The 20,249-nt window shown below is 38.6% G+C and overlaps 6 protein-coding genes across 6 annotated transcripts; 5 read left to right on the forward strand and 1 right to left on the reverse strand.

The window, feature by feature from the left end:
- The first annotated feature begins 1,271 nt into the window (after positions 1-1,271).
- Positions 1,272-6,000, forward strand: LOC111788636 (protein ALTERED PHOSPHATE STARVATION RESPONSE 1). Its single transcript, XM_023669050.2, has 4 exons — positions 1,272-2,703; positions 2,906-3,081; positions 3,960-4,183; positions 5,125-6,000. Exons 1-4 carry the CDS (start codon positions 1,725-1,727, stop codon positions 5,900-5,902), a joined length of 2,157 nt encoding a protein of 718 aa, XP_023524818.1. The 5' UTR covers positions 1,272-1,724; the 3' UTR covers positions 5,903-6,000.
- A 2,838-nt stretch (positions 6,001-8,838) lies between these two features.
- LOC111787802 (uncharacterized) lies at positions 8,839-11,498 on the reverse strand. Its single transcript, XM_023667856.2, has 2 exons — positions 11,074-11,498; positions 8,839-9,806 (listed from the first exon to the last, which is right to left on the reverse strand). The coding sequence occupies exons 1-2, from the start codon at positions 11,327-11,329 to the stop codon at positions 9,157-9,159; spliced, it is 906 nt and encodes a 301-aa protein (XP_023523624.1). The 5' UTR covers positions 11,330-11,498; the 3' UTR covers positions 8,839-9,156.
- Positions 11,499-11,589: 91 nt separating this feature from the next.
- Positions 11,590-13,051, forward strand: LOC111787801 (mitochondrial arginine transporter BAC2). Its single transcript, XM_023667855.2, has 2 exons — positions 11,590-12,100; positions 12,234-13,051. Exons 1-2 carry the CDS (start codon positions 11,867-11,869, stop codon positions 12,927-12,929), a joined length of 930 nt encoding a protein of 309 aa, XP_023523623.1. The 5' UTR covers positions 11,590-11,866; the 3' UTR covers positions 12,930-13,051.
- Positions 13,052-13,625: 574 nt separating this feature from the next.
- Positions 13,626-14,577, forward strand: LOC111787803 (large ribosomal subunit protein eL37x). The gene is made up of 4 exons (XM_023667857.2): positions 13,626-13,780; positions 13,894-14,029; positions 14,201-14,302; positions 14,389-14,577. The coding sequence occupies exons 1-4, from the start codon at positions 13,778-13,780 to the stop codon at positions 14,433-14,435; spliced, it is 288 nt and encodes a 95-aa protein (XP_023523625.1). The 5' UTR covers positions 13,626-13,777; the 3' UTR covers positions 14,436-14,577.
- A 1,279-nt stretch (positions 14,578-15,856) lies between these two features.
- Positions 15,857-16,567, forward strand: LOC111787807 (uncharacterized). The gene has a single exon (XM_023667862.2). It carries the CDS (start codon positions 15,925-15,927, stop codon positions 16,420-16,422), a length of 498 nt encoding a protein of 165 aa, XP_023523630.1. The 5' UTR covers positions 15,857-15,924; the 3' UTR covers positions 16,423-16,567.
- A 127-nt stretch (positions 16,568-16,694) lies between these two features.
- Positions 16,695-20,214, forward strand: LOC111787806 (rop guanine nucleotide exchange factor 12). The gene is made up of 8 exons (XM_023667861.2): positions 16,695-17,790; positions 17,876-18,012; positions 18,130-18,246; positions 18,381-18,535; positions 18,613-18,687; positions 18,776-19,054; positions 19,129-19,449; positions 19,578-20,214. The coding sequence occupies exons 1-8, from the start codon at positions 17,471-17,473 to the stop codon at positions 20,007-20,009; spliced, it is 1,836 nt and encodes a 611-aa protein (XP_023523629.1). The 5' UTR covers positions 16,695-17,470; the 3' UTR covers positions 20,010-20,214.
- The last annotated feature ends 35 nt before the right edge of the window (positions 20,215-20,249 follow it).

Below are 20,249 nucleotides of genomic sequence, written 5' to 3' on the forward strand. Positions count from 1 at the left end.
TCCTGTTTTTTCTTCCTTCTGTTGCAGTAGTTGATGCTCCGATCGCTGCTGAGGCTGGTTATGGCTATGGCGGTGCAACCGCTCGCCTTCTTCGTGACGTTACTGTATTACGGCGGCCTTCTCCCTCGGAGCTTGAACTTGGAGAGATTAGTTAGACCTGATTTTCTTGACGGCGAGAACCATCTCTTCCATGTTCTTGTCAATGTGATTCAGTGCTTTTGGTAAACTAATGCTAGAAAATGGGAAAAAAATCTTTTTCTTTTTTCTTCTTTTTTGATGAACAGAAAATGTGTTCTTGATGAGCAGAAGAGGTATGTCCTCATTCCCATTTTTCTACTTGGTTCTAGTTTGTTAGTTATCAACTTAGAAATCCTTGACGTTGGTTTGAAGAGCATTGTACCTACTTACTTTCTGGTTCTGAAATTTAAGGAGTTTTGATTATATTTCGTTCCTGTTCATTGAGTTTTACCATGGTCGATTAACACGATTGAAATTTAGAGACCTATTGTATATAAAAATTGAAAGTTTTGATGTGAAAATCTCATATTGGTTGAGAAGGAGAACGAAACACCATTCATAAGGGTGCAGAAACCTTTTCCTAGTAAATACATTTTAAAGTTTTGAGGGGAAGTCCGAAAATAAAAGTCTAAAGAAGACTATCTGCCGGCGAGACATGAGTAAGTAGGAAGTGTGCCCGTAAGGACATTGGGCCAAAATTGGTGGATTTGGAGGATCTAGTTATCTAAGGAGAGTGAATTGTGAGAATCCCACGTTAGTTGGAGAGTAAAACAAAACACCATTTACAAGGGTGTGAAAACCCTTGAGGGGAATCGAGAACGAGAAAGCCTAAAGAAGATAAAAGAAACTTTTTAAATTTGAAGAATTAGATAGGTATAAAGGTTAAAGGTGTAAGTAAGTTTTTTTAAGTTCATGAAAAGTTTAAAAATTAAAATTTTAATTTGATTATTTTTTAATTACTTTGAAATTACATTTTTAGAAGTGTGATGTTTAGAGTCATGGTTGAGAGTGTTGTTAACATGTAAGCATTGTATTTTTTGGAAGTTCCAAAAAGTATTTCAACAAAAGCAAAAGAATATTTGTGGATCGCTTAAAGGGAAAGTGTTTGATGGAAAAGTATCTTAAAGAATTTAAACACAAAAATTAAATTAATTTGTTACTAAAAACTTTTGATGAAAGTGTTTTTTAATGGACTTTTGACTAAACACTAAAACGTTCAAAATTATTGAATCCGCAATCACTAGACGGTGTTGAAAGGAAAAGCTTTAATGGCGATGGAAGTGATAGGCAGCCACAGACAGAGCTTCAAAATTATTCTCAAAATTTTAGTTATCCAAAAAGAAACACTAATTTACTGCAAAAATCCTTCGAAAAGCAGCATGGAGGGCCACCCATGAAAAGTTGCGTCAAATTAGCGATATGTTACCACTGCACACTCCCCATCCCACTTTTTTTCCACCGCAGAAAGCTCCCTCCGCCATTTCCTCCGGCGAGAAAGCATCTTCCCTTTTCCCCATTTTTACGGAATCTTAGCAAATCGCATCGACTTATTCTTCGTTGATTCTTCTGTAATGCACGTCCTGTTCGAGGAGTGAGCGGCTTTGTTCTCTTAGATTCTTCCGGTTTTTCTAGCTAGGAGTAGTGGGTTTTATGCCCCATTTCTGATTAGTCGGCCCACCGGCGTTAGTTCTTGCGGCGGAGCTCAGATGGGTTGCTCACAATCGAAGATCGAGAACGAAGAAGCGATTGCGCGGTGTAAAGACAGGAAGATTCACATGAAAGATGCTGTTGCGGCGCGTAATGCTTTTGCGGCTGCTCATTCCGCTTATATAATGTCTTTGAAGAACACTGGAGCTTCTTTGAGCGATTACGCCCATGGGGAAGTTCAGAATCCGCAGTTGGTCAATGAAACTGCTCAATCGAACCCGAAAATTGATTCTGTTGCAGCGTCTTATGAGCCCCTTGAGCCACCGCCGCCGCCGCTTCCGAATTTCTTTTCTCCTCTTCATAGAGCAGCTAGTATGCCGGAGATAAACATACTCAAGTCCGATCTGAAGCCAGTTCCCATTATCGAGGAGGAGGATGAAAATGAAGTCGACAATGAGGGTTCTGTTGGTTCGTTGAGGAGGAGAAGCAAAAAAGGTAGCGGTGGAGGTGGGAGTAGCCGAATTGGAAACACAGAGCTTGATGCAGAATTGGAGGGTCCGCCGCCGCCACCGCCTACTAGTACTCCACCGCTGAAGATGAACCGGCCATTACCACCGGCGCAACTACAGAATACGACTTATGATTACTTCTTTGCTATGGACAATATGCCGGGTCCGACTTTGAGCGAGGCTGAGGAGGCCAATATCAATGAGCAGGAGATTGAAGGCGACCTGTTTGATAAAAGTCCTGAAAGAAGAGAAAATGATGACATAGAGGATCGAAGAGGGGGCAAAGAAGCTGAAGCAGTGGAACCGCCGCCGCCGCCGCCTGTGGTGGCGGAGCCATCAGCTATAACATCTAAGAGCTTGAAGAAGGTCGGGGGTGTAGGTTCCATGGATGAGGCTAAATTTAATCTGTTGCAGATATTTGTGAAACTTGATGATCATTTTCTCAAGGCTTCTGAAAGTGCCCATGAAGTGTCCAAGATGCTTGAGGCTACACGATTGCATTATCACTCAAATTTTGCTGATGGTCGAGGTATCAAGATCCCTTGCCTTTTATTTATCTTTCAAGCATGTTGAAGTTGAAGGTTTAGTAGAATATTTGATCTTTTTCTCTGTTTGAATCTTTGATTAGCTTGGGGTGAAGAATGCTCGACCTTTGATCTACTATTTTACCTAAATCTGTTTATTGTTCTTATTCCTGATGAACTCGATTTGGTTTGTTGTTTTCTTATCAGGGCACATCGATCACTCTGCTAGAGTGATGCGTGTTATTACCTGGAACAGGTCCTTTAGAGGAATCTCTGATATGGATAATGGAAAAGATGAACTTTATGCAGATGATCAAGAAACTCATGCCACTGTGCTAGATAAACTCCTGGCTTGGGAAAAGAAGTTATATGATGAAGTTAAGGTATATTTCTAGTGTGATCTTTCTGTTATTGTTCCTATGTTTATGCTGATTTTCTTTAAAAGAAAGTAATAGTATGAGATCTCAGGTCGGTTGGGGAGGAGAACGAAACATTCTTATTTACAAGGGTGTAGAAACCTCTCCCTAGCATACGTGGTTTAAAAACTTTGAGGAAAAACCCGAAAGGGAGAACCCAAAGAGGATAATATCTACTTGCGGTGGGATTTGGTTGTTACAAATGGTATCAGAGCTAGACATCAGACATTGTGTCAGCAAGAACGTTGGATCCCAAAGGGGGTGGACATTGTGCGGTGTGCCAGCGAGGATGCTGGGCCTGAAGGGAGGTAGATTGTGAGATTTCACATCGGTTGGAGAGGAGAAGGAAACATTCTTTATGAGGGTGTGGATGACGCTAGGCCCTGAAGTTGGGCCTTGAAGGGGGTGAATTGTGAGATCCCACATCGGCTCGCTGGGCCCTGAAGGGGGTGGATTGGATGGGGAGAGGAACGAAACATTCTTTGTAAGGGTGTGGAAACCTCCCTGGTGGATTGTGAGGTCCCACGTTGGTTGGAGAGGAGAACGAAACATTCTTTAGAGGATGTGGAAACCTCCTTGAAGGGGGTGGATTGTGAGGTCCGTAACAAATGTGTTTTAAAAACTTTGAGGGGAAACCCGGAAGGGAAAGTCCAAAGAGGACAATATCGGCTGGCGGTGGATTTAGGTGGTTACAAATAGCCTCTACAAATTGTGTTATAGTTCCCAATTAATTAGTTTCTTTTTTTCTGTTGTACATGGAGATTGCTTTCATTTGTGTCTATAATGGAACTCATCTTCATTGTGATTCTAAACATGTCTTTTCTTTTGTGATTATTATTCAACAGGCAGGTGAAATCATGAAATTCGAGTACCAAAGGAAGGTTGCTGCACTGAACAGGCTAAAGAATCGAAGTTCTAATTCAGAATCATTGGAGAAAGCAAAAGCAGCCGTGAGTCACTTGCATACAAGATACATCGTTGACATGCAATCCTTGGATTCAACTGTCTCGGAGATTAATCGTTTGCGAGACCAACAGTTATACCCAAAACTCGTTCAGCTTGTTCATGGGTAAGTTCTATATGATACTAAATTAATAGATTCGAGTTAGTCTAAAGTCTGCAATTTGCAAAGTTTACTAATTTCGGACACAACACTGGCATGAGTCAGTCTCTGAAAAGTATGGAATTTGGCTCCATCTGTGAGACCCATTGCCCGAGCCTTGGCAGGCATGCCTGCCAATCTCTGATTGTTTTAAGTACACCATTGCTGCCCAATGTTTGCGCCCATCTCATTTTTCTCATCTGAGTATGTTCAGCTTGAACTTTATAATTGATTATGGTATCAGAAGTGGTAGAAGAGTGCTGATATAGATATTGTAGCATTGTTAAAGAGTGAGGATTATACTAATGGAATACTTGAGAGGTTTTGATCTATGAAGAAAATGGTTATGAGATCCCACTTCGATCGAGGAGGAGAACGAAACATTCTTTATAAGGGTGTGGAAACCTCTCCCTACCTAGCAGACGCGTTTTAAAAACCTTGTAGGGAAGCCCGAAAGATGGGACAATATCTGTTAGTGGTGGACTTGGGTCGTTATAAATGGTATCAAAGTCAAACACCGAGCGATGTACCAGCGAGGAAGCTGAGCCCTGAAGGGGGTGGACATGAGGCGATGTGCTAGCAAGGACGTTGGGCCTCGAAAGGGGGTGGATTGAGAGTCCCACATTGATTGGAGGAGAGAACGAGTGCCAGCAAGAGCGCTGGACCTCGAACGGGGTGGATTGAGAGATCCCACATCGGGTGAGGAAGAGAACAAAACATTTTTTATAAGGGTGTAAAAACCTCTCCCTACCCGACACGTTTTAAAGACCTTGAGGGAAAGCCCAAAGAGGACAATATTGTTAGAGATCGACGTTAGTCAGTAGGTGTGTTCAAAGTAGGTTTTGGTTAGCTTGATATATGAGAAGGCTTATATGTTATTACTGCAAATAATTTTTGATATACTGCAGGATGACATTGATGTGGGAGTCGATGAGAATTCAGCATGAAGATCAATTGAAGATTGTAAGCGCATTGAGATATCTGGATCTCTCTCAATCCCCAAAAGAAACTAGTCTGCATCACCACGAGCACACGGTACAGCTCTGCAACATCGTGAGAGAGTGGCATTTGCAGTTTGAGAAGCTCGTGGTGCGTCAAAAAGATTACATAAAAGCATTAAGCAGTTGGTTGAAACTAAATCTAGTTCCTATAGAGAGTAGCTTGAAAGAGAAGGTTTCTTCTCCACCAAGAGCTCAAAATCCCCCCATTCAGAGACTTCTCATTGGTTGGCACGACCAACTCGAAAAACTCCCAGACGAACATCTTCGAACTGCTATATCCAGCTTCAGTGCTGTGATAAATACTATTACATTGCAGCAGGAAGAAGAGATGAAGCTCAAGACGAGATGCGACGAGACTGAGAAGGAGCTCGAGCGCAAGCAGAGGCAATTTAATGACTGGCATTACAAATACCAGCAACGAAGAATCCCCGGCGAGTTGGACCCCGAGAAGTCGGAAGAAAACGCGCAGGACGCCGCGGTTACAGAGAAGCTGGTGGTTGTAGAGTTGTTGAAGAAGAAATTGGAGGAGGAAAAGGAAAGTCATGCAAAGCAATGCCTTCATGTGAGGGAGAAATCACTGGTGAGTCTCAAGAATCAGCTGCCGGAGCTGTTCAGGGCATTGTCGGAATTTTCTTACGCCGCCTCCGAGATGTACAAGAACTTGAGCTCGATTTCTCAGGTCTAAGATTTGAAGCATTAGCCCAGCAAGAACATGTGAAAAGCCTTGAAGAAGTATTGTATGAAAACTTGTTTGTTATAAATAGTTATTATGGTTTGACAAAATCTTCATTACTTTTTTTATGATTTTGTTTTAAAAGAAAAAAAAAAAGGACACGTGGAATCTATCCCGAAGGCTCGGCACTCATAATAGAATTGAATGATAAATAAAATAATTTTGAAATTAACATATTAAATTATTTCTAAAAACTAAAAAGTGCATTTAAAAATTTCCATTTTGTGAATATAAATATAAGAAACGTTGAAATCCCTGTATTTTCAGTTGAAAGACTGGCACGATGAATTTGAGTTGCTTAAGGGGCTCCGGCGGCGGGATTGGGTACATGGAAAGAGGGTACTACTCGGCGGTGACAGTGGCGGTTTTGGAGAAGACGACGGCGAGGTGGAGAGTGGTGTGGCGGAGGCTGAAGAAGGAGAAGAAGAGAATGTTCAGCTGCAGTATGAGTGGGGCTCGTGAGGTGCACGTGCCGTATAATCCAAAGACGTATTTGCAGAACTTCGATGATGGGTCTGTGATGATGGTCGGCGACGATGATCCTGACGCGATTAGTCGATCTTTCTCCGCTCGTTTCGCCATTTCCTCCGCCATTTTGCGAAGGGCGCCGCCTGAGTTTGTGGTTCTGAAACTGAAAGTTTAGTGACTCTGTTCTTCAACCCATCTTTCAAAATTAACTACATGCAAATTAATTTGCATAAATATGTACTAATATAGCTTTTAAATTTTGCTATAAGATTATGAAATTTGAGTTTGAATGTTTTGTTAGCTGGTTTTAATAATTTATTAATGGTTATTTATATGCAAATTTATAGCTTAATATTTATCCAAATTTAATATTAACCTCCTCACTCAACACAATAAATGGATTAGACGCCTATCATTATTTTAAGATTGAAAATTGGGATTAAAATAAAATGTATAAATAAATAAATAAATAAATAATTGCTTTAATTAAATAAAAATTGAGAATTACATGCTACCTAATAATAATTAATACGCATATATATTTCTATATGTTGAGAATTTTATTTTCGTTCGATTGTTTTTTTAATTAAAATTTTTTATTTTCTTGAAATTTAAAAGTCAAATATTAAAAATAGCGAGTGGAAAATTTCCAAGTCTACCCCTTGCGTTGCCATTCCCTATGAAACAGTGGAATCATGTAGGAAAGAACACGTATCTTGACTATTACTAATCATCAAATCATCTCATCCACATAATAAATAAATATATATATATATATATATATATATATATATATATATATATGAAACTTTTATTTCCTTTGAAATTTTTTAATACATATTAAAATTAACAAATTGATCCATAAAATTTTATTTTTATATTTTGGTCGTTTCTAATATATTTTTTAAATTAACGAATTTATTAAAAAAAAAAAAAGTTAAATTTTATTTTTTAATTATAGGATATTAAACTTGTGTTCAATAAAAATATATTTTTTAATTTATAATTTAGCAAAAAATTGTTTTATCATCATAAATGGGTAGTCAGCTAGTTTGGGATGGCAGTTTGACAAAGGAAGAAGGATTGCAATTGCAACCTTTGATTTTTCCTTATGGGGCCATTCGCCATTATTATTCCATTTGAAAACGACAATTTACATAAAATAACATATATTAGGTTTCAAACACAATAAAACAAATGAAAAAGAAAGAAAAAAAAAACCCCTTATTTTTTTAAATTATTGTTAAATTAATATTTCATTTCTCAAAATTAAATTACAAAGATTCACATGTAATTAATGAGATCCCAACTATCAACTATAAAATCAGAAGAGAATTAAAAAAAAAAAAAAAAAAAAAAAAAAAAAAAACCATCTTCTTCAATAATTGAAATATTTAAATTATACTTTCCAACCAACTTCATTAATAGTTAATACATATAAAGTTAAATTAAGTTCAATAATAGACTTAAAAAAAAGTATATAATAAATCTTAAAGTTTTCTACATTCTTTTTTTTCTTTCTTTTTTTTATTTATTTCGTGTCTAATAGGTATTTGATGTTTTAAATTTTTAAAACAAGTTAAGGGATGAATTCAACCCATAATTAAAATTGTTTATAATAAAACTTAATTTAAATAAGCGAGAGATGTCCCTTAAAAAGTGACACTCGAGAATTAATTTAATGGACAAGTACAAACATCACCTATTCTAATTGATTCTTTTTTTTTATTTATTATTGAGTAAAGCAACCTGAATTCTGTTTTATTTATTTGTAAGTATAATAAAATGGAGCATGAACCATGATCTCTCACCTTACAACAATCAAACTAAAAGTGCATATTAAAATAAATTAGGTTAAATGTTCTCCCTAAACTTTTGTGCATAAAAACGTTTAGTCATTAAATTTGTTTCTAAAAATAAATATTGAAAAAATATATTTTTAATTAGTAAGATATGAACTTAATTCAAGTTAATGTAAGTTAATAATAATTTTTTTTTTTTTTTTTTTTTTTTAGGTTGAAAGTTTAAATCTCATCTTATTATCCATCAAAGTAAAAGAAGAAAATGAGGTAAGATTTTGTAATGTCATACACCACCAATATCATATGAATATTGTATGGGTTTATGTCGGATAAGAATTAGTTAGTTAAACTAGATTTGGTTTGTTTAAACTAATTTAGACATTCCTCATGTTTTTGAGTGAATATACTGATTATCACACCCTTTCAAAATACGAGGAGCCATGGGGACGAGAGGCCAATTGAAATAAAGCTCATGAGTAAGTATTGTTGAGAGCTCTTTCTTCTTGTGTATAGCCACTTCTATCTATGGATCAATTTTACATTTGGCTTTCATCAATATACCGCTCTCGCATTAAACAAATCTATCTAAGTCTTTAAGATAAAAACGACTACCATATAAAAGGAGAACAACTCTTTAATCTTTCAAGAGAAATCAACTGATTCCTTCAATGTAGTCGTCGTTGTCGTTTTCATTAAAGTAAAGAATGATATTAGAAACTAGATAAATAACCAACGTTCAGAGTTGATATTGGAAAAGAAAAAGAAAAGCTTTAAGCATTTCAAATAATTAACAACTATGATTGGCCATCGACAGCCACACCGACATGGTGCTCTTCAAATATGTATATGTACCTTTCAAAGAAAGAACATAATGAAACCAGCAATCTTTCAAAATGTGATCCATCTGCTAAGCTCCAAGGAACTGAAGATGGTTCACTAGATCAAACCAAACACATACAGCACAGAGAGGCCACAGATAACAACCACTGCATAAACACTAAAATCAATGAAAAATGCACGAAAAGCTTGGTAAAACACCAAACCTCTCTCCAAAACTTTCACAGCTGAGTCCCAGTTCTGTGCATCTTCCTTCATTTTCTCACATTCTTCCTCTGCCTCCCCCCTGTCTTTCTGTTTTTCAGCCAACATTCTCGCCACCACGATCGTTGCATTGGTGAGCAGTAGAATGTAGAGAGGTTTTGAGGCCATCACAGTCTCTGACCTCACTATGTTTCTAATTATGGTAAGTGGGATATCGACTTGCGATAGAATGGCCAACGATGCGATGATCAGCGAACAGAAAACTCGTGTGGTTTGAGAAGCTAAAATGCTGGCATTTAGTCGTTTTGAAGTGATGAGTCTAGGCTTTGAGGGCTTTGTTTTTGGCAGTGGTTCGTTATCAATGCAGGCCTTCTGAACCATTGTTACGGAAGACGGACTTAAGATTAGTTCAGTGCTTCCTTCTCCTATGGGGTCTAGTTTTTTAGGATTGAAATGGTATTCTATGGCAGCATTATTATGAACTTCATTGATTGAAATATGCTTCAGTAGAGGGGGAGCCTTTTCATCCTTGGGCTTGGAAACATCTGCAAAACAAACGGACTTAAAAGTACAATTCAGAGTGATTTTGGTTTCCATATAATTGTCTGTATCGATCAAACAAGACTCTTCACTTCAGATAAGTTAGTTCAAGTGATAGAAATTCTAATTCTCATTTATATACTAACATTCAAATCAATGTGAGCTAATCCAATCATCTCTCATGCATCAAGCCACAATTATGGTTCTAGTTTGGATACCACTTGTTGTCGAATGAGATTTTCTCATCCAAAAAATTAACCCACGTAAAATCTGATCAAATTCCCATTACAACTGAAAGAAAAATCAAATGACAATTGCTAGCAAAGTTTCAAACAAGAACAACTAACAACCAAAATAGATCTATGATATTGGTATCGATTTCTTTTTTTGCTTTATCATTATGCATTGAATAGAAAAGAAACTAACGTATCATGTTTAATACTTGCCAATAAAATTTCATAACTATCAAAAGATTTCTCTTATTGTTCTTCCCAACTTCATAAATGCCCAAATATACGATCATTGACAAACCAAAATCTGATCAATATAAGTGTACTTTTAATGTCTTTCTAACTGCATTGAGATAGAATACTTTCCGTTATGGCTATTTCATTCGAAGTTAGTTCATTCAACATGAAATATAAAAGTGGTAGATTCATTATAGATAAAGAAATTTGTACAGGATGATTATCCTTTTCATGGTTATATTATAGAAATGTTATATAGTTGAGTTGAATCTACCACATTGTTGGTATCAGGATGATCATCTTTTTCATGTGATGAATAATTGAAAGAGGAAATGTAAATTTCAACCTGATATTTGAGCAATGATCATGATTTGCAAATATGAGGCTTATCAGATGAAATCACTCAATGCCTCAATAGTTACACATAAAACTTGAATCAAAATGCGGAATGCATGTGCTAAATCGATTATTCATCTAATGGCTATAACAAAAAAGTTCGTGTGTGTGCATATCAAAATCCTAACATTTCCTGCAACGTAGACAAAAACGATTGATCTCCAATACGTCTATGGATGTTCAATGCAAAACTAAGCGATGCTTCATCGCCAAAGAAAAAGTACGAATTAGTTAATAAATTTGGGTTCTAGATCAAAATTTCGAGGAAGATATAAATCAGGACATCTAAAAGAAGAAGGAACAGAGAAAGAAAAATAAAACAGTGGAATCTCAAAATGTGAAACGTCTGGATGCGATTGAGATGAAGAAAAACAGGACATGAATGAAGAGAAGAGAAAAAGAAGAATACCGTGGTTTTGAGAGAGAGGACCGGAATCGGGATTCTTGTGGGTGTCCTTTGCGAAGAAGGACGGGTTGATTCCAGTGTGCGAATGGCCGCGTTGATGTGCATAATGATGAAAAAATGGCGGCGAAGAGGGAGAAGGCGGTGGCGAAGGAGGCAGATTTCGCAAGCGGCCGGTGATGAGAGCCATTCGATCCCCTTCTCGGCTTGAAATTCTTCTCCTTCGATCCGCTCTGACATCGGTCTTGGTCGCCATTTCCATCTCTTCCTTTTTCGCTTTCTGATTTCTCTCTCTCTCTCTCTCTCTCTCTCTCTCTCTCTCCTCGGAGTGTTTCGTCTGGTACTTCTGTTATAAAACTCGACGCACGATGGCGAAGGAAGCCATGACAGTGTCGTTTTAAGCTCGTGGGCTCGCTAGGAGAAATGGATATTTGGGCCGTGGCTTGAATTTTTAAGGCCCATTTCTAATTTTTTTTTTCTAAAAAAAAAAAAAACAATCTTTTAATTGTCAGATTCCAATTTCCACGAGAGCATAGATTGATAGGCGTCGAGTGAAATCGGCTGAGAAAAAGTGGGAAGTCTGTCTGTGGCCTCAACTTTTCCGGGAAAGAGATTTCTTTTCCCGGAAACAATAACCACCGAAATATCCTTATTTGGATAAAGTTATCAGTTTTTTCAACAATTTCTTCCGTGCAAGCAAACTACAAACCAAAAACTCGCGAATTTTATGTGTCCATTTGTCTTAATTTGAAGAAACCCCAAAAGGGAGGAAGAAAAGAAATCTCGTGGATTTTCAAAAATGGATTTCTGGCCGGAATTTCTCGCTAGCAGTTGGGGAAAAGAGTTCGTCGGCGGCGGAATCGGCGGCGTTGCAGGCGTCGTCTCCGGCTACCCACTCGACACCCTCCGCATTCGTCAACAACACTCCACCTCCGGCTCCGCCCTCAGCGTCCTCCGCAACATCGTGTCCAATGGCGGCCCCACCGCTCTCTTCCGAGGAATGGGTGCTCCACTCGCTTCCGTCACTTTCCAGGTCCAAATTTGTTCGACTTTTGTTTAATCTTCAACCAATTCATTCAAGATTCTAGAATATGCCCACTATACCCAGAAATGGTTACAACAAAACCCATTTGTTAATTCGTTACTTTTTCACGCGAATCCTGCAGAACGCCGTTGTTTTCCAGACAAACGCCGTGCTCTGCAGTGTGATCGATCCGGCGGCGAGTCAAACCCGTCCGCCGTCGTACAAGGCGGTGGCATTAGGCGGATTCGGCACCGGAGCATTACAGAGCCTAATTTTAACACCCGTAGAGCTCGTCAAAATCCGTCTTCAATTACAGGATTTGGGAAATTCAAGCCACTCAGACGTGGGTTCGTCTCGGCCCGGGCCGATGCAGGTTGCGAAGAACATTTTCAAAACCGAAGGCTACAAAGGGCTATACAGAGGCTTAACGATCACGATGCTCAGAGACGCTCCTTCGCACTGTTTCTACTTTTGGACTTACCAATTCATGAGAGAAAAGCTTCATCCCGGCTGCAGAAACACCGGACAAGAGTCCTTGAGAACGATGATCGTCGCCGGCGGACTCGCCGGCGTCGCCAGTTGGGTTTGCTGTTACCCACTCGACGTTGTGAAAACCAGACTTCAAGCTCAGTCAAAAATTTCGTTTCAAAAGTACAATGGAATCATGGATTGTTTCTACAAGAGCGTCAAGGAAGAAGGGTACAGTGTTTTGTGGCGTGGATTGGGAACTGCCATTGCCAGAGCTTTTGTGGTTAATGGCGCCGTTTTCTCTGCTTATGAGCTCAGTTTGAGGTGTCTGTTCAGCAATGGCGGATTGCATACTGATCATACGATTTGAAACGAAAATGGACGAACAGACAAAAATCCCCCATTTCTGTTCGATTCCATAGATGAAGACTGTAAATAAGTTGATGAATTTGGAATCCTTCTCGACTTAGTTTAAAATTGATTATTATCTAATTTTGTAGAATAATACTAATAATTTCTATTATTAAGAAAAAAAATTAATAATGATCTAATTTTGTAGAAGAACACTAATCAAGTTTTGAAACCATGTTTTTAAATCTTAGGTTATGCCGCGCAATGCGCATCCGTCGTTTGTCGATTCTTGGCCGTTGGATCTTCATAGTCGGCTCCACCAGGCCGTTGGATCTTCATAGTCGGCTCCACCAGGCCGTTGGATGTCAGTACTCCCTCGGCCGAAAAACAAATAGTGGGACCCACTGTAGGCACAGGTGGCTCAAAGTTGTGGGTTTTAGGTAAAAGCGGTCCCCACAACTTCCACGTTTTATCCGGCGTCGTTTAATTGCACGTGCACCACAAAATCAAATGGTAGTTGTGGCCACATGATCCAGACTGAAGTGCCACGTGTATCCACATAAACAAGTTTAAAATAAAGTAATACATATTACAGAATGTTTGGGAAGGTAAACAAATTGTTTTAATAATACTTAAGATGGCCCACTTACAGGCCCAAAGGCCCAAATTTCTAATTTCTAAACATACTCGACCCGACCCAGTATGGGATAGGTCAAAGTTATCCGGGTCGGGTTTCGTCTCACCCGATTCCATCAAACTCTTCAAAGTTCAAACCCTAAACCTTCGCAATATAAGGCCTGCCGCTGATTGTTCAGTTCTCTTTGGACGGAAGAGGAACTCGAAGGCTTCATCGTCGAATCTGATTAAATGGTAGCGGCGAGCATGCTTCAAATTCGTCAAATCTCTTCGCTTTCTATATGAATGTTGTTGAAATCTTCATTCAAGTTCGTTAATCAATTTGTTTTTTGATCTGTAAATTTTAGGGTAAGGGAACGGGAAGTTTCGGTAAGAGGAGGAACAAGACCCACACTCTCTGTGTTAGGTGTGGCCGTCGCAGCTTCCACCTGCAGAAGAGTCGATGTTCCGCCTGTGCATTTCCGGCTGCCCGTAAGCGAAAATGTAAGTTCGTCTTAATAAGTTTGCAACGTGATTGGGTTTCTTCATCATTGCACAATTAAATCTGTTTTATTTATTTTTTCATTAGATCCTCCATTATCGACCCAAATAGCAGTGCATTCTTTATGTATATGCTAATTTGTTCGAGTGAATTCACTTTACTTTTGGATTTAGATAACTGGAGCGTGAAGGCGATTAGGAGGAAGACCACTGGAACTGGGCGGATGAGATACATGCGCCATGTTCCACGCAGATTCAAGAGTGGTTTCAGAGAAGGTACTAGTCTACTCTGCATTTTCTTCTCATCAATGTGGTTATTGTGGCATTCTGGTATTTCAATTACATTTGGGTTCTGTGAATAGGTACTGAAGCAGCGCCCAGGAGCAAAGGAGCAGCAGCGTCTGCCTAAAACATTGAAGGTTAATTGTGGCACAACTTTAGTACTCTATTGTAGTTTCTAGGTGGGTTTGTGTTTTTTGGACCAGAATCTATATGAATTTTGTTGGATAATGTTATTACCTTCAATACCATAGCTCATTTTATTTCTTACAGTTTTGTTTATGGAATTCAGATGATTGGGTTCAAACCACTTGAGTCGTATACTTATTAATCATTTTATGAGGTTAATACTGATCGATATTATCACCCTGAAGGCTGAGGTAGAATGTATTAGAAAGAGAGTTTGGATGTTAAAATCATGAGTTAATGCTTGAATTGTTCCTTAATCTGGGTGTCAATGTTGCATGTATGTGTAGTCAATTTGTATTATTAGGAGATGTGATTCCAGGAAAAGGGACACTGTATGTAAGGCATCTGATTAGCCTTTTTCACCTTATATCTTCGTACCACCACCATTAAACAATAGAGAAGCTTCTTCCATCCTCAAACTTCCGAGTGAGATTCATAGGCAGACAATGTCAGTCATTCCATGGGATTTAACAGCCACTTTGTTCTATCCCCTTGACCACAACCACACTTCAGAAATCATCTTCATCTTGCCTAATGTGTTGCTTGTGAAATGATCTTATAAATGACCCGTGGCATTTTATCATTGTTATAATTGAGAAATCTCATATTGGTTGAAAAGAGGAATGAAGCATTTCTAATAAGGGTATGGAAACTTCTCCCTAGTAGATCTATTTTAAAACTGTGAAGCATATGATGATATGTAATGGGCCAGACATCGGTGGTATCCATGACGACATTGGGTCCTCAAGGAGGGTGGATTATGAGATCCCACATCGTTTCAAGAGGGGAACAAAGCATTTCTTGTAAGGGTAAGAGTATGTAAACCTCTCCTTAGTATACGTGAGGTTGATGATGATACGTACTAGGCTAAAACGAACAATATTTGCTAGTAGTAAGTTTCGATAAAGTGGCTTATCTCCATTGCACACGTATAGCTTATAGAAATTCCATATTGTATGAAATTCCATATTTTATGGTTAAACTTGTATATTCAGTTTTGCAATTATGATAAGGGGAATTAAATTTTGGATGGGTTTGATATAATTTTAAAATTATCATTTAAATATAGTATTTCATTTAAATATAATTTTAAATTTGTCCCTATTATAGCCCATCTTTTTTAGTCTCTTTATCTTGTCTATTTACTCACGGACTAATTTATTTTTAGTGACGAATATCTTTTTAAGAACAAAATAAATTATAGAATTTATAGTTAGTATTTATTATTTAGATTTGGAGCTAAATGAGGATCTCTTTTCGTTTTTAATTTTTAACTGAAATGACTCACACGTGTTTAAAGCGCCAATTAATCGCGCCGGGTCTGCGCCACGTGGCCCTTCTTCCTCTTCCTTTTCTTCACTATTTATCAGACGAATTCTACTTGCCAAATCTTCCGATTTTAGGGTTTCTAATTTCTCGTTCCCATTCTCATGGACGCAGCAGAAGAACACCAATCCAAACCAGGTCTCTTCGATCAAATCCTCCCTCCCCGTCTCGAAGACGCTGGACTCGAGGATTGTGCCCTTCCTCCCGATTCTATTCGCGAAGCCTTCTTCAAGGCCGCCTCCGCTATCAAATCCACGGCCACCGCCTTTCTTTCCTCCGACGACGGCGACGATTCCGATGGCTACGGTGTCGAGGATAACTGGTCGCCTATTGCCTCTCTACCTACCGATGTCGTCACTGGAATCTTGCCGGAACTGGATCCTCCGGCAGCTTGCGCGACGGATAAGGGATTGAAACTGCCGGAGTTTGATGTCGATGGGGTCGTAGTAGGGGGAATGGAGGAGAGGAGAGGAAAGGGTTGTGTGGTAGATGTATTGGAAGGGCTGGAGGTTGGAGATGAAGCCAAGAAGAAGAAGAAGAGCGGTGAAGAAGAAGAGCAACCTATTTTAGCGGAAGGTTTTGCTTTAAATTCAGCAGTTTAATTAAGGTCTGCGAAACTCTGGGTTACAAAGTTCAATGAAGTTCTTGTTATTGATAGTGTACAACTTGGGAGTTAGAGGGATTTAGTGGCTGAATTTCGGGTGTTCTTTCTTCGTTTGTGAATATATATATTAGATGACTTCTTGAGTTCGTTTTCTTTGAGTAATGGTGGACGTTTTAGTTTTCTAGTTTATCATTATTAGTATTATTCTTATAAAAATGAAACGAAAAGAAAAGAAAAGAAAATTACTCTCTCATTGCTAATCTGAAGAACAATCCTGTGTGCTTCACTGAATAGCTTTCCCAGTGAGGTTCTGAAAGTAGAGCCCCATAGTCATAGTTCTGCCCAATTTTCCTCTACCTCATCCAATCCCTCCAGACCCTCCAAATCTAAGTCGTCATTTTCATCAACTGGGTTAGTTTCAGATGAGTTAACAATGGCGAAGAATCCGTATATAAATACTCAAGAAAAAATATCAATTATTTTCTTAAATTTTTTTAGCTTTAAGACCAATATCTCAACTTTTATTTATATGGTGATACTGCCTTAAATCACTATTTGACAAGTTCTTGGAAACTCATAAAACCAGTAAATGTACTTTAAACAATATCTTCTAGTTTTATTTTCTTTAAAAGGGAATGAGATTTTAAATGCAGTTACGGGGTTTCCTTTCTATCGAATATGAATCTCGAATCAAGAAGAAGGGAATGAGATAGGGCTTGGGTGAGCTGTGGACTACATTAGACATGGGATGAAATAAGGAGAGCTAACATAAAATAGTTTGTTATTGGAATTAAAATATTCTTATTTACTCTTATTATAATTTTCATGTAGAAAGCAATAATGGTAATAACTAGATGCAACAGAAAGAAAAAAAAAAAAAAAACACAAGTACAATGTCGTCAAATGGAACATAGAAGGGACAAGAAGATAGCATTGGTTCCTCAGATTGAGCGGTGACTTTTAGGAGAAATAAAGAAACGGTGGTTAGCCGTTCAAATTTCAAACATGTGTGTGTTCCCCTGTTTTTGAGAACCTTTGACCTTCCCATGAAAAACCACAGCCACCCATCCATCTCTTCTCTCGCCATATTCTCCCTTTCTCTCTCTCTCACATCTATCTTATCAAACCCTGCATGTAACCCAATCCCCATTTCAAACATCATAACAAACCAACCTATTCGGTTGAAATTTGATTCTGTTTTTTTGGGTTTTCCAACCAACACCTCTGTCCTTTTCTCTTTCTATGACCTTTGTTTTTTTCGGTCTGTCAAGATTGCTGGTTTGTTCTCTCTCGTCTATTCTACCAAAAGATTCATCAAAAATCTGAAGATGGTACAAGAAATGGAACAGGGTGACGACAATTGCAGGTCCCAATTCTTTCATTTCAAACATAAATGATGATCCAAATGCTTCACTCTTTTCTTCACATAATAATGGTTTGTTTTCCAACAGCAATCAGGGATCTACTCCTCCAAATGACACCGTTTTGGAAAAATCTCCAACAAATCAACCCGACAAAGGCCCTCCAAAAGCCATGGCCTGCAGGGATGAAGCTCCAATTAAGCAGCCTAAAGATCAGCCACCAACAGGTTCATATCTTTTCTCTTTTCTGTTTTGAAAAGATTGAATGCTCTGAGAAAAGAATAATGGAAACCACAGAATGATTTCATTAACAAACTAAAGTTTATGACTTTGTAAATGATCAGAAATAGAACAGATGAAGGAGCGGTTCTCCAAGTTGCTTTTGGGTGAAGATATGTCTGGTGGAGGAAAGGGTGTTTCGTCGGCTTTAGCGCTGTCGAATGCAATCACGAATCTTGCAGGTACGTCGTCGGTGTGTCGATCTTCTGTTTTCGGTCGAGAATTGTCACAAAGTCGGTTGAATTGTGCTATCATTTTGATGTGGTTAAAGAAAGCAAGTGTATTATTAGAATATCAAGTGATGATCATTTTGCAGCTTCTGTTTTCGGGGAACAATGGCGTCTAGAGCCAATGTCGGTTGAGCGAAAAACAAGGTGGAGAAAAGAAATTGACTTGCTTTTATCAGTCACTGACTACATAGTTGAATTTGTTGCTTCCCAACAGAAATCCAAGGATGGAACAAACATGGAGGCAAAAATTTCTCTCCCTTCTTCTTTCTGATCTTCAAAACAAAGACAAACAACAGTTGACGTTCTTTGATTTAACAGATCATGGTTACCCGTCAACGCAATGATCTTCACATGAACATCCCGGCGCTGCGCAAGCTCGATGCCATGCTTATTGTAGGAAAATTACTAATTTTGCTCCACATTTTCATGTTTAATAAGTTTTAATGATTGAATCTGTCTAATGGTTTCACATGATGCATAGGATTGTTTGGATAATTTTAAGGACCAATCTGAGTTTTACTACGTATCATCGAAAGATTCGGGTGATTCGAATAAAGACAATGCCTCAAAGAGAAAAGATGACAAATGGTGGCTGCCTACTCCTAAAGTCCCTACGAATGGTTTATCTGAGAACTCAAGGAAATTTATGCAGTATCAAAAGGATTGTGTAAACCAAGTCCTTAAAGCAGCCATGGCCATAAATGCACAAGTTCTATCAGAAATGGAGATCCCTGAAAACTACATAGAGTTATTGCCTAAGGTCAACAAAATTTACCTCTGATATCACAAATGCTCTATTGTTCATTGATTTCGTGACTGAATATTCGTTTGCAGAATGGGAGGGAAAGCCTTGGAGACTCTGTGTACAGAAACATAACGGTCGAATTCTTCGACCCGGATCAATTTCTGTCTACATTGGACTTATCTTCAGAGCACAAGATCCTAGATCTCAAGGATAGAATTGAAGCTTCTATTGTGATATGGAAGAGGAAGATGAACCAGAAAGATGGAAAATCTGCTTGGGGCTCGGCTGTAAGCTTGGAGAAGCGAGAGCTTTTCGAGGAGCGAGCGGAAACAATTTTAATCATCCTCAAGCATCGTTTCCCAGGCACTCCTCAATCAGCATTAGACATTAGCAAAATTCAATACAATAGGGTACACAACATTTTTGTTTTTGTTTTTGGAAAGTACTATGTTTCATGTCTTGAAAAGGGTGGATGGAATCCTAGAAAACTTCTGTTTGCAGCACTCTCTAATGTTATGTTGGTTCTTTGGATGTTTAGGATATTGGACAGGCTGTTCTAGAGAGTTACTCTAGAATCCTTGAAAGCTTAGCCTTCACTGTGATGTCAAGGATTGAGGATGTACTGTACGCGGATTATCTCGCTCAAAATCCGACACAGCCCTCGAGTAAGAGCCCTTCAAGGGAAACCCCGGTATCGTCGGGGGTGGATAAGCCTTCACCAGGAGAAGAGACACAAAATGCTTCCGAGACACTTACTTCAATGACATTATTGGATTTCATGAATTGGGGTCCTGATATTTCTGATAATGAGACAAAGAAGGAATCACCAACAGGGAATTCAGACAACTTATCCGCAGAAGGTGAACTGAAGCCTGTGCAGAAGCTTCAAAACATAGTGACTAACAATAAGTTGGTCTCGTACCTCGAGAACATCAGCGGCGGTCCGAAGAGCCCCGTGGCACGACATTGACTCGAGTTCATAAGGGAAGACGAAAAATAAGAACAAAAAGCTAGCATAAGGTTTTAGAGAAGGGGGAGACAGCACAGCAGAAAAACACGGTTAAGCTTAACCTCCTTTTGACTGAATTTCTCTTTAGAGCTGTAATTACCAAATCCATTCAATTCATTCCTGTTGTAAATATGAAGGATGAATAAAAGTAATTGGTTTTGGAGTATTTGGAGTATTTTGAATTTGTTTCTTCTGCAGGGC

Source organism: Cucurbita pepo, chromosome 2 (genome assembly GCF_057944985.1).
Source record: "Cucurbita pepo subsp. pepo isolate OVF chromosome 2, ASM5794498v1, whole genome shotgun sequence".
Lineage (NCBI taxonomy): Eukaryota > Viridiplantae > Streptophyta > Magnoliopsida > Cucurbitales > Cucurbitaceae > Cucurbita > Cucurbita pepo.

Excerpts from the sequence above, each read along its gene's own strand:
- LOC111787806 (XM_023667861.2), top strand. The coding sequence starts at position 17,471 with ATGAAAAACCACAGCCACCCATCCATCTCTTCTCTCGCCATATTCTCC. Across the intron at positions 18,013-18,129 it reads TAAAGATCAGCCACCAACAG|AAATAGAACAGATGAAGGAG; the intron begins GTTCATATCTTT and ends GTAAATGATCAG. Across the intron at positions 19,055-19,128 it reads ACATAGAGTTATTGCCTAAG|AATGGGAGGGAAAGCCTTGG; the intron begins GTCAACAAAATT and ends ATTCGTTTGCAG.
- LOC111788636 (XM_023669050.2), top strand. The coding sequence starts at position 1,725 with ATGGGTTGCTCACAATCGAAGATCGAGAACGAAGAAGCGATTGCGCGG. Across the intron at positions 2,704-2,905 it reads AAATTTTGCTGATGGTCGAG|GGCACATCGATCACTCTGCT; the intron begins GTATCAAGATCC and ends TTTTCTTATCAG. Across the intron at positions 3,082-3,959 it reads AGTTATATGATGAAGTTAAG|GCAGGTGAAATCATGAAATT; the intron begins GTATATTTCTAG and ends ATTATTCAACAG.
- LOC111787802 (XM_023667856.2), bottom strand. The coding sequence starts at position 11,329 with ATGGAAATGGCGACCAAGACCGATGTCAGAGCGGATCGAAGGAGAAGA. Across the intron at positions 9,807-11,073 it reads TCCTCTCTCTCAAAACCACG|ATGTTTCCAAGCCCAAGGAT; the intron begins GTATTCTTCTTT and ends TTTGTTTTGCAG.
- LOC111787803 (XM_023667857.2), top strand. Across the intron at positions 14,030-14,200 it reads GGCTGCCCGTAAGCGAAAAT|ATAACTGGAGCGTGAAGGCG; the intron begins GTAAGTTCGTCT and ends TTTTGGATTTAG. Across the intron at positions 14,303-14,388 it reads CAAGAGTGGTTTCAGAGAAG|GTACTGAAGCAGCGCCCAGG; the intron begins GTACTAGTCTAC and ends TTCTGTGAATAG.
- LOC111787807 (XM_023667862.2), top strand. The coding sequence starts at position 15,925 with ATGGACGCAGCAGAAGAACACCAATCCAAACCAGGTCTCTTCGATCAA.
- LOC111787801 (XM_023667855.2), top strand. The coding sequence starts at position 11,867 with ATGGATTTCTGGCCGGAATTTCTCGCTAGCAGTTGGGGAAAAGAGTTC. Across the intron at positions 12,101-12,233 it reads TCGCTTCCGTCACTTTCCAG|AACGCCGTTGTTTTCCAGAC; the intron begins GTCCAAATTTGT and ends CGAATCCTGCAG.